At 37.6% G+C, this 16156-nt stretch overlaps 1 protein-coding gene across 3 annotated transcripts in view; it reads right to left on the bottom strand.

The window, feature by feature from the left end:
* Positions 1-14729, bottom strand: part of LOC127627686 (transcription factor COE1-A-like) — a 163002-nt gene extending 148273 nt beyond the window's left edge. For all 3 annotated transcript variants that reach the window (XM_052104174.1, XM_052104176.1, XM_052104175.1), the window contains exons 1-5: positions 14158-14729; positions 13495-13651; positions 12599-12662; positions 11394-11449; positions 2450-2523 (exon numbers count right to left, since the gene is read on the bottom strand). In XM_052104174.1, the coding sequence (XP_051960134.1) occupies positions 2450-2523; positions 11394-11449; positions 12599-12662; positions 13495-13651; positions 14158-14291 (485 nt within the window). In that variant the 5' untranslated portion in view covers positions 14292-14729. The remainder of the gene's footprint in view (positions 1-2449; positions 2524-11393; positions 11450-12598; positions 12663-13494; positions 13652-14157) is intronic.
* Between the last annotated feature and the right edge of the window lie 1427 nt (positions 14730-16156).

Raw genomic sequence — 16156 nt, 5'->3', positions numbered from 1 at the left:
ATTATTTCTGGATTTTGCATTTCAAAGTTTTTAAAAAGTGTGTGTGGTCTTCCAAAACCTTGTGTACATTTTTGTCACATCTGTAACACAAGCTTATTTCCCCCCAAAAAAACTTTTCTAGACTGAGACTTTTCTGATGTCTGGACTCTATCTGCAGGGGTTTATGATTATACATATGAATTGTTTGATAATCTGGTAATGAGTGCATCATTATATTATTTTCATTTTTGTATATTTTTTTATATAGTTTCTCTGATTACTATTTGTGAGGAAGAAAACCTAGTGAAGTCTCTGACTAGTCCTCATGAAGCCACAGTCTTCCCAAAACACACACACACAATCACACACTCCTCCGTTTCTGTTTCCGTGATATCCGCGTGTGGTTTGCGCAGCCTATAACAGACTTGATCTCATCTGGATGCATAATTTTGTCTGTGTTTAATTATAATTGGCTTCAGCGTGTTTGTGTGTATGTGTGTGTGTGTGTGTGTGTGTGTGTGTGTGTGTGTGTGTGTGTGTGTGTGTGTCTATGTGTTTGTGTATAATAAGAATAGATTGTATAAAATGAATTAAGTGATTGACGAATGTGTAAGGAATCTTTACTTATAGATTATCTTTATTTATTTATGCATTATTATTCTCACAAAAATAGCTTCTAAAAATTCAGTGCTTGGAAAGAAGTTTAGATTCACTGTCAACATAATATGAAAGATGAGTATTTTTCCTGTCATCAATGGCTGCAGCAGTGCATGTATTCTCTAGTACTGTCTAGTACTCTCACTTTGTGGTCTGCATTTTTGTTGATGAATATGATATAATTTGTGGATGTTCTGAAGTCAGATTCCTAATAAGAATAACAGCTTGCTGTAATGGCTCTGGATTTGTATTTGTAGGTTTTAATCATAGCTTATGTGTTCAATAAGTTTGGTTACAAATGATAAAAGCACTGAGAAGTATTATTAAGGAGGATTGGGGATGATTGTCTACAGTGGTGGAATAAAGCATTTGGTAGATCTGTGTACGTGCTCTCTGCGATTGTTTAGCTCACGATTTACAAAATAAATGATGCAGATCAGGAAAAGTCACAAACGTTCCCACAAAATCACTGCTGAACTCAATTTGCACGTGCGCTATACAGAGTAGGATGCCGCAGACCACCATATTTGACCCACCCTGTCGGGACTGTACATGATCACTGTGATCCAGACAGCTGAATCATCTCTTAAACATGCAGAACGTGTGCTTGACCACCCCGCACATCTGGATATATGCCAGGTTATAACGCTCTTCTCCATCATTTGATATGATAAGCTGAATAAGTTCACAAACATTTATTTTAAATAAAATACATTTTACATGCCTTCTTTCATTTGGCGGTAATAGCAAAATAGCGCCAGGCAATTTTTGTGAACAAAGCGCAATATACAATGAGAAAATTCGAAAATAAAAAACTGTAAGCTATAAAAACCCTGCTCTACACAAAATCTACTTTTTTTGCGTGATGCGTGTTGCTGGTAAAGCCCTGGCATATTTTTCATAGATGCCACGTGAGGCAGGGAACATTTGTTAGCGGAGCAGACTGAAATTTCAGATTGAGTAATGAGTTTCTACTTGTCCTAATTAACCAGGCATCAGGGTGATATTCATGTGGGTGTTCAGGGGTGGGCTGCTCTGTTAAAATACCACTAAAAATAGCCATGAGTCGATCATCACAACCTACATTTAAACAAATTCATCTTTGGATGTTAATTAAATACATCATATTTGATAGATAAAGTCATCTTCTACTTGTTTTGTTCCTGCTCTTGATCACTAGGGGTTTGTGGGTTTGACCTGGATAGTATCAGTATGAAATGAGCTCTATCTACCCTCTACTATTTTGTTGTGGTACTGAATCAATTCCCATGAGAGTATATACAATATTGCATAGAGCACTTTTTTTGGCCGATTGGTTTCTATTTCTGTCAAGTTGTGCTGTGTAGCCCCACTCACAGTGAAATCTTATTGGTCCAAAATCCCGCTCCATATAGATATACCCCATAAAATGAAAATATATTTTTTGTGACTATTACACCTTGTCTAGGGGCTCATCTTTATGCCAGTGTACTCCTAAAAGTTGGTATTGAAATGTGACCATTTTCTCCCACTAATACCACCTGCCCCCAACAAGCAATAGAAAGTATCAAATCATGGTGTCCCACTGTGTCATAAACTAAAGGATATTGGCTATTTGAAAAAAAGGCCCTTCAATATGTACCACCCCAACTTCCTGTTTCAATATGTTTACTAAGGGAAGAAAACTGTGTTTGTTAAAACCAGTTAATCAAATTTTTAAGCATCAAATATGTTCTAAGGGGTGATTGTGTTGTATCATGCAGACAACAGAAAAATTACTTTGGAAACGGGTTGTGTCACAACTAAGGACACAGTGTTATAAACAAAGTCTCACCTGCACATGATTTCATGAGTCAGAAGCACACGGCACATCTCCGGGTTCTTATCTTGACCTTCATAGATGATGGGCTTTGAAAAGATAAAACAAAACAAAAATCACAGTTAGCACCTACAAGGATTTAGAAAAAAGGATCTGAGCTATTGGTCAATCATTAACCCCAATTAACCTTCCTATTGAAGTTGTTTAAATTGGGGCCTGGGTAGCTCAGTGAGTAAAGGCGCTGACTACCACACCTGGAGTTGCAAGTTCGAATGACTACAGTGACTACAGCCAGGTCTCCTAAGCAACCAAATTGGCCCGGTTGCTAGGGAGGGTAGAGTCACATGGGGTAACCTCTTCGTGGTCCCTATAATGTGGTTCTCACTCTCGGTGGGGCACGTGGTGAGTGGATCCCACAGAGAATAGCGTGAAGACTCCACACACGCTACATCTCCATGGTAATATGCTCAACAAACCATGTGATAAGATGCACGGATTGACGTCTCAAATGCGGAGGCAACTGAGATTCGTCCTCTGCCACCCGGATTGAGGCGGGTCACTACGCCACCACGTGGACTTAGAGAGCACATTGGGAATTGGGCATTCCAAATTGGGTAGTAAAAAAAGAGTTGTTTAAATTGTCGTAGGGTTAATAAAATTTACATTCCTGCTGTCTGTATTACATCAACTCAATTTTGGCGCCACTCTGTGGACATTTTATCTCACAACACTTCCAGGTTTGGCCACTGGGGGCAGTGATCCGATTTCAGCAGTAGAACTTTTGTCCTTCTTTTGCTGAATTGCTGATGTTTTGTTGTAACACTACTCTTCTATCCAAAGTCTGTATTTACCATTAACAACTAAAGGAGTCACCTCCATTATTTCATTAGCGTTCGTTTTTGCATCTCTCACTAAAAATGTAAAGTGCCTATGCCTTCACTGGCATACCACCTACCCTGTCATATGACATGCCAAACATGCTGTTGTGAGCGGCACGGGGCGGTGGGGAAAGGAGATGGGTGCGAGAGAGCAGTTGGGATGCCAGACTGGAGCACGTTGCACCATCTGGTAAGTCCCCCCAATTTTCTCCTGTATTTTCTCGACTTTGCTCTCACCCCTCCTTAACACAAAACACAATACTGCCTGGTTGGCTGGCAAAGCCTTTCGTCCAAGTTGGACATGGTATGCCATTCCAACCAGTGCCACGTTTAACTATGCCAAGCATCTCACCTTGCTAAGATTCTGGGATCTCGTTCTGAGGCAAACCGACTGGCAGCAAATCTGTCCTGTTACATACAGCCATTAGTCTCTGCCATGTAATGGAGGTGTAATTCAGTAAACCTGTCTAGAATTGAAAGTTTGTCACATTGACCGTAAAGGGAGAGTTCACCCAAAAATAATTCATTCATCATTTATTTGCCCTTGTGTCATTCCAAACCTATTTGGTTTCTTTCGTCTGTGGAACCCAAATAGACTAATTCTAAAGAATGTTCATGTTGATCTTTCCTACAGATTTGGAATGACATAAGGGCAAGTAAATTATAACAATATAGTTTCATATGTGTCAAATACCTTTAAGCTGAAACAAGCAAGAAAAAAAGTCTTAAACGCAAAGTTTTTATTTCGACTTTTAAAAGGATAATTGTAATGGAGAAATTTCCAGAGACAACTGATATATTGCCTCATTATTTGATGTCTTTCAGATGTACTTTACATTATAAAAAGGCTCTGAAAAGTGATGTTGTTAAAGCCAATGCTGGAGCTGGCAAGTTCAGAACATTTGTTCAGATGGTTTTCTTTCACTTTGAGCGAATGGGGGCCAAGGTCTTCTAGAAGTACACAGCATGCATCACTGTCTGCCAGCCCAAAGACCTGCTTCACATTTCTATCTTTACACACCAAATCTATCTTAGCACATTCTGGCTTTGAGCTGTGTTCAGGGACAGCAGTATTCCTCCACTTGAAACAGATTAAAGGAATATTCCGGGTTCAATGCAAGTCAAGCTCAATCGACAGTATTTATGGCGTAATGTTGATTACCACATAAATTAATTTCGACTTGTCCCTCCTTTTCTAGAAAAAAAGCATAAATCTGAGTCACAGTGAGGAACTTACAATGGAAGTCAATGGGGTTTCAAAAGTATAGCCCCAAGATGTAAACAAAATGGGTTTTAACACGATTTTAGTGTGATAACATTACTGTAATGTTACATCCAATTTTACAACTTGGCATGATGACGTAATGCCGTAAAGCCTAAAACCCTAAAACCTTTAAAAGGCCATAACATTTACGATTTAAATAGCATTACAGATCAAATAATACACAAGTTTTAACAGAAGAATTCATGTAAGTGTTTTTATCAAATTAGAAGCTTCACATTTATGCCTTTAAACCCTCCTAAAATTGTCCTCATTCACTTCCACTGTAAGTGACTAGTCAAAATTATTTTGAACATATGTAATAATGTACATTAAATTATATTTATTATGTATGTAACATAATAATGTTATTCTGGTATACAATTAAAATCGACTGATCCTATTTACTTTCTAAATACACATTCCTGGTCTTATTGTGCACAATTCATTGGTGCATATTGTACCAAATAAAAAACATGTTTGTCTTAATAATCTTTGATCAAAATGCAATAACTTGCTCTGCATGCTCCTGAAACGACTTTTTACTTTTCAGATGACGTTAGGAATGTTGCTTACTTTCTCAAAGCCTCCCCTTCAATTACCTGGCTCCACAGAGCTGTTCAGGTTGTAGTCGAAAAACCCAGAAGAGAATTCACCATGTGTTCCCTCTGGATTTTCCTATGAGTTTTTATAATGGGGCTTTTGAACTTGAGTGTAAAATAAGGTCTGTGGTAAACATTACTTGACGATATGTGGATGTTTTGTTCTACAACATAAATTACACACTTTCATACCTCAAATGTCAAAATTCACATTTAATTTATGCTGTAGAACAAATCGTCCACGAATCATCAAGTAATGTTTAACTCAGACCTGATTTTACACACAAGTAAAAAAAAAACCTTGTAAAAACCTATAGGAAAATCCAGAGGGAACACATGGGGAATTCTCTTCTGGATTCACCTACAAACTGACATCACGGCTGAATAGCTCTGTTCTGGTATGTAACACCCACTTTTAATGTTCCGATAAATTATCGATGCATTTAAATCAAGTGCCGCCCAAAAACATTTTCTCATTGAATATCATGTTTCCCTCAGATATATGTCACATTATGGAAATAAAATGGGTTGTGGATGGCATATTACATTGACTTTAACAACAAGTTTTGATATTCTTCTCTGTTAAATGTAGTCTAGTCAAACAACTGGAAGTGACTCATATACAAGATTAATTAGCCTTTGTGTATTTTGTTTACATTAAGAGCTCTTCAAAAGGAAATATTGGGTTACTGGCTCTTAAAGTGTGGAATCTTGATAACTTTCATATGCCTTGGCTACTTTTATCAGCAAGAAAAATCAAAGAGCAGGAAGTGCTGTGATAAACCCCGGAAATAGTTCCTTTTTGATGTAGAGGGAACATCAATGATTCAAATTTGAAATGTGACTAACATTGCAAGCATATTTAGGGCAGGAAGAGAGCCACATTTATACGCATGTAGCGTTCATATGCCTTGTAATACATATTTCATCTCGCCAAGCACACTTTTCATATTTCATCCGCCGTTTTCCTCAATGGCTTTGATGTGACGCCTGAAATCGAAGGCAAGTAAACAAGATGCTATAAATACATGGAAACTCACTTCCTACACAGTTGGCATCATCTGTTAGCATGCCATTAAGAACACGGCTGCCTTTTTTCCCAGGCCACTGGGCTACCTTTAAAGAGGTGCTGTCTTGGCAGTGATTTCACCCTTTGTTCTCCCACACACATAGAAGCGTTCGCAAACAGAAATCAGTATCCCACCCCACCCCTGATCAGCTGTTCAGACATAAAGCCTGAAAAACAAGAGAAACGGAAGAGAGATCAGGATTTGGGCAGACAGACAGGAGAAGAGGAGGGACGAGATGGGTGGGGAGAGACAGCTAACAGAATTCTGAGAGAGTTCTAGACAGCGCAAGAGACGAGAGAAAGAAACAAGGGCATAAAGAAAAGAGTGATTAATGCAAGGAAGAATAGAGCAGGGGTTGTTGGTGGATTGAAAGTCCATGGACCCCCTGATGAACAACCCTGGGATAGAAAATGGATTAAGAGCCGAGTGAAAAGGGTAGTGTATTTTTGTACTTCTAGCGTCACCATGCGGAATTGCAAAAATAATGACTCTTTTCAAACAGGTAACATTACCACTACCCCCATGTGGAATTGCAAAAATTAAAGGTTTCCCGACCAATCCCCTCATCTTCCATTGGACGGATAAACACCCCAAACATGCATCATTGGTTGAGCCAACATACAGCACACATTGGATGCTCAAACGAACACATCAGTTTTGATAGAACCACAATGTTTAAACTTTTTGGGGTAAATCAACCTAGGTATGGCTTACTTATAGTTGTCTCTGCAAATTAAGAATGGATAACATAAAAATCACCTTGATTACAGAAACAATCTGTGAAATTCAGGTATGAATGAGAGAGAAAACAAACGTTTAGGAAAGATGGTGGAGGAAAATGGGGGGCATGTACAGTAGTTTCACTGTGTTCATCAGATGTGTCGCCGCTGAAATTTCTGAAAATTCAACTGTCAAAATGACACCTAAGATTGTTTATGCATAGTGCTCATTTCTTCACAAGAAAAACAGGTTCAAAGGTTGAAGGCTGAACTTAAATTCCAAATTTCAAGTCATCGATTACTCGCTTTTTATGTGTTAGAGTACTCGACTACAAAATTATGCGAAATGCCCATCCCTAGATTGGACTACACTTAAAAAAAACTGTTAACCTAAACATGCTTTATGTGGTAATGTCTAAATTAACTGTTTTGATTCCAGTCAAAACTATCATTTAACATCACTGAATCTACCAGAATACATTAGGTTACACATTTTAAGGGTTAGATCAGGTAGAAATAGCTCCTTAAGGTAACAATTGCAGATTACTACTTTTTACAGGGTGAAAGTAGCTTCTTTTCCACTATCGGGCCAGTGCAAGTCAGGGCCATCAACTGGTCAGCAGGGGCTAGAAGCCTTGGACCTTGAGCCGCAAGACCAAAATCGATCTGCATTCCCAACATCAGGCCAATAGCCCCACAGCGTTACCATAAATCCCCCCTTAACACGCCGCCCTGGAGCCAACATCATACACCGAGCCAATTTCAGAAGCAAGAGGGAAGCTCAAGCTGAGGTATCATGTTATCTAGTTATCTAGAATATTGAGTTTATATCATATGTAAACATTAGCTAGCTAGCAAGACAAGTTATCGTTGACAACTCACCAACTGTAACTACCATCGTGTCCTGAATGGTCCCTCCACTAAAAGCGGGATGATGTCCCAGAACACCGTCCATTATCTCGAACCATGAAAAGTTCTTCATTTAGGCACCGCTTTGTCCATTTTAATGGATTTTTGGATTTGAACTTTACCTGCAGTTTTTAAAATTTTCCCAAACCTGTATTGTTGTGCGCTGGATACACAACTTCGCAAGCTGAGCAATTTTGGTGCTGACCCTCTGACGTGACTCAAGAAAGCCAGAGAAGGCAAGATGAAGTCCCGAAAGTGACAGTAGGAAAACAACTGGCCCTGGCAAGCACTAGCATGCCCTCATTTGGCCCAACAGTGGAAACATGGCTATTGATATGGAGAAGAGTGACGAACAGAATTAGCAAATGATGCAAACCACATTCAAACCTGCATTGTCCGCATGAGCACCACAGCTAAAATTTTCAAAGCACATGTCCTAACTGCTAGGCCATGGCACCTACAATGCACACATTATTTAAATTAACTATATAACTTAACATGCACAACACTAAGTGTTTTCATATTTGTTTAATCAAATTAGTGGGCAGGGACAGTAACAACCAAAAAACAAGCATATTTATGCAACAGTTTGTGTGGTTGCATCAGTAAATCACTCCTGCTACAGAAGATTGGCTCTGTAACCACTCCAAGAGTCCTAACAGCAAATCAAAACACTAATTAAAGTACACCCTGCTTAAGCTACTGTAGTTCCATTTCCACCACCATAACATAAGCAGCGTGATTGTCTGCAAGTATAGTAGCCTCACTAGCATTGGAAAACGCTTTAGCAACGTTTGCGATTTGCAGTTGTCATCACTTTGATTTAGAAACGATAGGCTTACAACAAAAAAAACATCAGTTGAATGTAAAAATCTCTTCGCTAACTCACTCCTCAACCCAATAAATAGCATCTCACGACTACGTATCTGTCATTATAGACAGCCAACGGGTATACAAAACATCACAAAAGATTACTCTAGTCTTCTGTAACCCGATAATGACTGCAAAGGAAGAGGATCTTCATCGCTCATCCAAGCGTCATTCTCAGTTCGAGAGCCAGATCTGAATGGCTTGTTTTTAATCAGAGCCACAACATGGGCCCAGACACCTGTATCTGTCCTGTGGTATCCAGGTCTCATTTCACCCTCTCAACAGTTTCTAACTGCCCCTAAGTGAAACCACATCTGATCCCGAGCTCTCTCTCTCTCTCTCTCCCATTCACCTGAGGAAATAAAAAACGCATGCCGACCAAGCTGTGTGAGCTGTAAATATGTCACTTTTAGAGCTCTTGAGTTGGAGCTCTTACAAGGTGACTAGGCATCTTGTTTTTTGTGCGTTTGCGGCAGTGAACGGGATTTGATATCATCCCACTACTTTTACATACCATCTGTGAAAGGAATTTAAGTGTAGTTCTAAATGAACCTCTTTAGTGAATGATTTAACCATAGGCTGTCTACAGATCCAAAAGTTTCTTGCACACAATACAGCAGCAAAGGGGATCGCAATCTTATTCCTTGTGACTTCTATAACACATGTTCTATTACCTGTGCAAAAAATAATGAATACAAGTGCTAAATATATTCGGAGAAGACTGACATGAAAACTGCCGGCAAACAACTACAAAAGATTTGTGTGGGGGAAGCAGAAATGTCTGGATGATTATTTTTTAACTTGACACTGATAAACAGTGTTCTAGCGACACTTCGCTTAAAAGTGCCATGTCCTCCCACGAAGTGAAGCAAAGCAGATAGTTTAGAAACAACAGCTCTTCTACATACTGCCAGACTAGTTCTGTCAAAGTGGCAGATACTGGGGTTTAATGCGCTTTGAAGTTCCAACAACGCAACTTCGGTGAGAGGGAGAGGGAGCTGGCGCCCGCAGGTAAGTCAGCGACCGTTAGCGAACTGTAAAAAGACAAGTGTGGAGCCTTTCTTGGTTTACGGCAGGCAGTTTATAAACAGGGCTATCTTTAATGAACACTCTTTGACAGTTCACAAAAGCTAATCTCCAGCCTATGCATTCCCATGACATGCTAAAGTGTTTTAGTAAAACAAAACAAAATGCTATTTATAAACCATTCGAGCCGAACACCGGCACTAGCCCTGGGCCACACATGTCTTCGGTGGAAGATAATATCAAACAGGCAACAGGCAACAGGAAACAGGCAACACCAATAATGTAGATCTAGCATGTACATAACTAGAAATGAAACAACAGTGTTCAGAGGAATTCAGCCAAGCATGACATCTGTACCCCACCAATGGCAACACAAATATATTTGAGTGTGTGAACACATGAAAAAAAGTGCTAGGCTGCTTGCATTTATATAATCTTTTTTGCGTACTTAAAATGTCCCTTGTTTTTTATATATACCCAGGGTTGGGGGAAAGTTAGTAAACAACATGTGGACTTCAAAGTATGCTGATACAAAAAATAGGTGTCACTTTACATTAATATTCCCTTTGTTTAGGGTTTATAAAGCAGTTAATTAATGACTAATAACTCATTTACAACTGCATTATAAATCATTGATAAGCTGATATAACAATATGAACTTTCATTTCGACTTACATGCAATACTTGCCATATAGTGAGCATTTTATTATAGCATTTATTATATATTATAATACTATTATTAATTGTATATAATAACATATTAATAAAACATCTATTAACTCTTATTTTAATCAAAAACATCAAATGCCCTATTTCATGATTTACACAACACTGCAAAAATAGACTATTATAGTAGGATTAAAAGGAGTGTTTATGTCATACTGCCACAGTACGCTTTGTGGCTATATTAATTTCTGTAATGCCATGACTCATTTGTGTTATCATTTTGGTGTTACTCCAATAGGTGTCCCAACACTCTCAGGCCTTCATGCTCATTCACAGGATATATCACACTGTATTATAAAGCCTGATGACCATTAAATCATACAGAACTTTATGTATATAGATAACTAATGTTAAACATGTGTTATTAAGCATTTATAACATGTAAAAGGGTTCACTATTGTCGAGTAATGGATGAAAGTAGATCTATTTAAGCATGTTGTTATAACTGTATATAAATTATTTATAATGCAATTATAAATGACTTATTTGTCATGAATAAACCCCTTTAAAAACCCTTAACAAAGGGAATGTTAATGTAAAGTGTCACCAAAATAATCTACTATCTGTGTAAGTCAAAAATAAATTTTCCCCAAAAGATTTAAAAACCAAAAGCAGTATCAAGGCAAACTCTTTCCAATGTGTCTCGCACAAAATGTCCCAAAGAGGCCACCGAGCATCCCATGGTGCCATTCTCACAGGGCATGTAACATGTGCTACTGCCTCTGACAGAAGACACACTTACACACATTCACACACAAATGCACACACGTTTCACTATGACATTCATCTGTGCCGGGTACAAACAGTTCAACCCTTAGCATGTCCCAATGCCCCAACATGTATGAATTAGCTTCTGGTGACATGCGCAGATGGTGTACGGTACAAGATGAGCTCTTACCTGTTTAGTCATGGAGTCAATTAGTCGTACATAATAATCCTGCTCTGTTCTGATGCCTGTAACAGAGAACATTTATATCAGCGGCGAGAGACCATGACGTGCGTTTTTTTATGATATTTTCTAAAAATATATTCAACATCTGTAGACTAATTATAAATAGATCTTTACTTGCACCAAGCATAATGCTCTTGATACGACACATGCACAATTTGGTAGCCTAAGTGCAATGTAACATTTACATAAATTACATTAACAGTAGATAAAAACAATTTCCTTTTGGTTTCATATATTTTAGCATTTGAAATCTATAGAAAGCATTTTAAATTAGATAGATAGATAGATAGATAGATAGATAGATAGATAGATAGATAGATAGATAGATAGATAGATAGATAGATAGATAGATAGATAGATAGATAGATAAATATACTATATATATGCATGCATATCTTTATCTTAATTATCTTAAATGTTTTTATAGACATTTTTCAATAGAGCATATATTTTATTTGTGATTATATTTGTATAAATATAATAGCTACTGAAAACACCTGCTCATGTCATAAATGTTAATTAATAGTTTATTAAAGTAATATGTAATGAACTTGAGCATATGTATATGGTTATAAATACTCAGAGATTGCATGGTTGAATATAATAAAATAAATTCTCAAAATATGACTAAACACATCAAAAGCGTGATGCACAGTATCTGAGGATCAAACCGCTGGTTCATTGTGCGGTTATTAAGAAACTGAACACATGATAGATGATAGACAAGCTGTCATCTTACACACTATTGAACATGATCAATTCACAGCAATTCCGACTCGCTCGAAGAAAAACACATTAACAATTAATATCTGCTGGTTGGAAATAGGTTTCTAATTGATTTAACCCTTGAATAAATGATTAATGCATTGAAATGAAACAGACTCGTTGTGAAGTGGACGGATTTCAGCTGTCTTTGATTTGCAGAGCTTGAAAATGATTTAATGTTGAGGAGTCAATCACGGATTATTTATAATTGTTCAGACAGAAACGATCTTGATTGTTCTTCTCATTCATTTAAATCACTGCCAGTCTTAGTAAAAAAATCGAGATGTGTGACGACGGCACCTGCTGCTACTATTTTTGTGGAATGAAATGCAAATGGGGAAAGTGTGCAAACTCGAGCTCGCTACGCAAGTATGAACATGTCTTACCGTTGCTGTAGAGAAGTTGCAGTCTGTAATGTATTCCATTGTTTGTCTTTTCTCCAGTTGTTTCCTGGGCATAAAAACAATATTACAGTAGGTTTCAAAATAGTAGACAAAATTGTAATGCATGGGCCCGTACTTGGCATAGTTAGACTGCAGACGCATGTTGTCAATTTTAATACAAACAATAGCTTATTTTTCTGTCAATCATATATCAACAAAACTAGCATTAATTGCACTAAACGTAATGAGAGCAAATTAATGCATTATAAACACGTCTTTGGTTATGTAGCCTAATATTAAATTACAGGCTACTATTATAAAGCCTAAAATGTATTTTACTGATACTTTTAATCAAATTAATTTATATCAGTCACGTGCATAATTACAAATGCAAATAAAATATATTTTAGGCTATAAATATATATATATGAAAGAAAAAGATGGCTGTGTAACGGGTTTTAATTTACCTGTTATACGGAGGGTTGAAAAATACAGGTTTAAAAGTCAAACATATGTAGCCTAACATTAATAATTCAGAATTTAATTTAAAGATTTGGGATGAATAAAGTGCACATTAAACATTTGATCATATCTTGACACTTCAGCTTTTATCAACTTTAAAAAAAAATAAATAAAAAAAAAACTATGTTTATTCACCCTGATAATATTACAATGAATATAATTATTGATTTCAAAAGGTTACAAATATATATATATATATATATATATATATATATATATATATATATATATTTTTTTTCAATTGTGCACGAATTTACCTTTGAAACCTTACGTTTGCTGGTTATATAAATGTATATCCACCTTTTAATACAGTCTACAAATAAACACATATTTGATGTTTAAAGAATCAATGCCGTAATGTTTTTCAGTAAACTCACCTTTTCTTTTTCCACAAATCCAACAAAAGAGGTCCTCTCAATTTCCACTGGTTGTCCTTGTCGGTCATAAAGGGCTAAAACGAAGTGGAAGAAGTTGGATTTGCGCAGGTTTGAGGGCGGCTGTTTCTCGAAGTGCGCACGGGCAAGCCCCACTCCGCTGCGGGGAAGACACGCAAAAGGGAGCCCGTGTTAAAACATCCTTTAACATATTACATTTGGATGTGCAATTAGAAATATAATATATGTATAATCGGCCCCATTTGTGAGCTGTCCACACGTGCTATTGACAAGCAGATTGACCATTTGGGGTGTGATATGCTACATGTGAAAACTACTTTTGTGCAAGCTACATTATTATTGTTATTATTATTATTATTATTGTTATTATATTATTATTATTGAATCCAGTAAGCCAATCCATCCGGTTGTAGTGGGACCTCACGATGGGACCGCATGCAAAAGGCGGTGAGCTTTGACTAATACCCAAACTTTGCATCCCAAGGAACTCATCAAAGCTCACCAAACGACAAAGAAAAGAGATTCTTTGGCTTAATCCTCAAAAATCCGTGTGAAGTGTCCCCAAACAAACGGCAGCAGCACGAACAGGCTACATGTGCATCTGTGGGAGTCATCGCGCTGTGGGCAGCCCCGGGGCTATCTTACCTCTGCGCGGCCGTGTTCGCATCCAGCACCCCGGCACCTTGCATCCATGTTCGGACTGCGTTCATGCCGGCTCCGATGGGCTCCTCTTTCAAACTACTCCCACTCCTTTGGATGCTCTCCTGAATCCCAAACATCAAAACGGGATCTCAGACACTCTCGCTTCACGTTGGTGTGCGCGAGTGCTCTCAGGTGTCCAACCTCCCGTGCGTAAAAGAGAGAGAGAGACGGAGAGAGAGAGATCTGACAGCTCAGCGCGCAGATTGGAGGGAGTTTGAAAACAAGAACAAATCCTGGTATCACCAAGACGCACAATGTTTGCAAGGAAAGTGGAAACAAAAGGCAGCCTTCTCCGAAGATGTCTTGTCCTGGGACCAGCTGAAGGAGAACACAAGGATCAAACAGATCTTAGAGACTATCAAATGTCATTATTCCCTAACAACTTTTCTCCTCAGATCAGAAAAATAAAACACGAAAGCTTTCAAGAAGAGGCTATCCTTGGAGCGCACAATTCTCTGATACGCCTCTGATTAAAACTGGAGTGATTTGTGTACCTTCCCAAAGGAATGAGTCCTTCTTTTGACTATCAGAGGGAACTAAACACGAGCACACCAGCCCCAGAGGCTTGAAGGAGGGACCGGGAGAGGCGGTCCACATCCTCTCTCTCTCTCTCTCTCTCTCTCTCTCTCTCTCTCTCTCTCTCTCTCGCTCTCTCTCTCTCTCTCCTCCACCCACAGCATCGGTTTAAGGACTTGAGCGTTAAAAGAGGCTGTTTGGAGTTAGGTGCTTCAGTTTAAACCCCAGTCAAGGTTTCTATGTTGGATTTGGTGGCATTTAAACTTGAATTAAACAACTGGACGATGATGTCCGTCTAGTGCGTGTTTACATAGAAAAACTATTCAATGCGACGTGGACGACGTTAAAAGTAGGGTAGCCTACTTGAGATTACATAAGATAATAATTGGCTAATAATAATAATAATAACCTTAGTCATTACCATCGTCATATTTTATGTTATAGTTTATTATTTGTCCTTTTCTTTACTCAATGTTTAGAAGTCACGACATTGCAGTCCCCATCAAAGCAATTGCTGTATATACTATATGTGGTATCTTCACTAAAATATAATAAAGAGCAAGATATTTAAACATTTCTTTATGGAACTTCAAAAGTTTAGTCAGCGTTTCTGCATCCATGCAGTTGCCTAATTGTATTAGATATAGATGAGAAAACGTTTACATTGGCACACTGACATTTTATAAAACTGAACTATGTCTTAAATATATTTTCATTTTATTTAATTTCATCAGAAGCTTTGTTTAGTTTTCAATGTGTGTCTCTGTTCCATTGAAAAAAAAACTATGGATTTTGTTTTCTTGATACATTTTCATTTTTGTCGAGTTTTCTGCACATAAACTACTAAATTATGTTGGATGTTTAGACTCTTGACAATGAGTCCTTTAAAGGAATATTCCAGGTTCAATACAAGTTAAGCTCAATCAACAGCATTTGTGGCATTTTGTTGATTACCACAAACACTTTTTTGATTTGTCCCTCATTTTCTGTAAAAATAGCAAAAATCTGTGTTCCAGTGAGGCTCTTACAATGGAAGTGAATGGGGGCCAATCTGTAAACATTAAAATACTCACTGTTTCAAAAGTATAGCCATGCACAAGATGTAAATAATGTGTGTGTAAATATGATTTTAGTGTGATAAAATCACTTACTAACGTTATCTTTGTAAAGTTATAGCCAATTTTACAACTTTGTTGCCATGGTGACCCTAAACCCATTAAACAACAGTAGAAATGATGACTTAAACAACTTTACAGCTCAAATTATACACACATTTTAACAGAATGAATAGTGCTTTTATAAAATGATATGTTTCAACCTCCAAAAATCCCCCCATTCACTTCCATTGTAAGTGCCTCAAAAGTTATCTTGATTTTTGGTTCTTATAATTTTTGCTTCTTTAAAGAAAAAGAGGAACAAATTGAAA

The sequence above is a fragment of the Xyrauchen texanus genome, chromosome 34 (assembly GCF_025860055.1).
Source record: "Xyrauchen texanus isolate HMW12.3.18 chromosome 34, RBS_HiC_50CHRs, whole genome shotgun sequence".
NCBI lineage: Eukaryota > Metazoa > Chordata > Actinopteri > Cypriniformes > Catostomidae > Xyrauchen > Xyrauchen texanus.
Note: the sequence above shows the minus strand (reverse complement) of the source record. Positions and strands in the feature narration are given on the sequence as shown.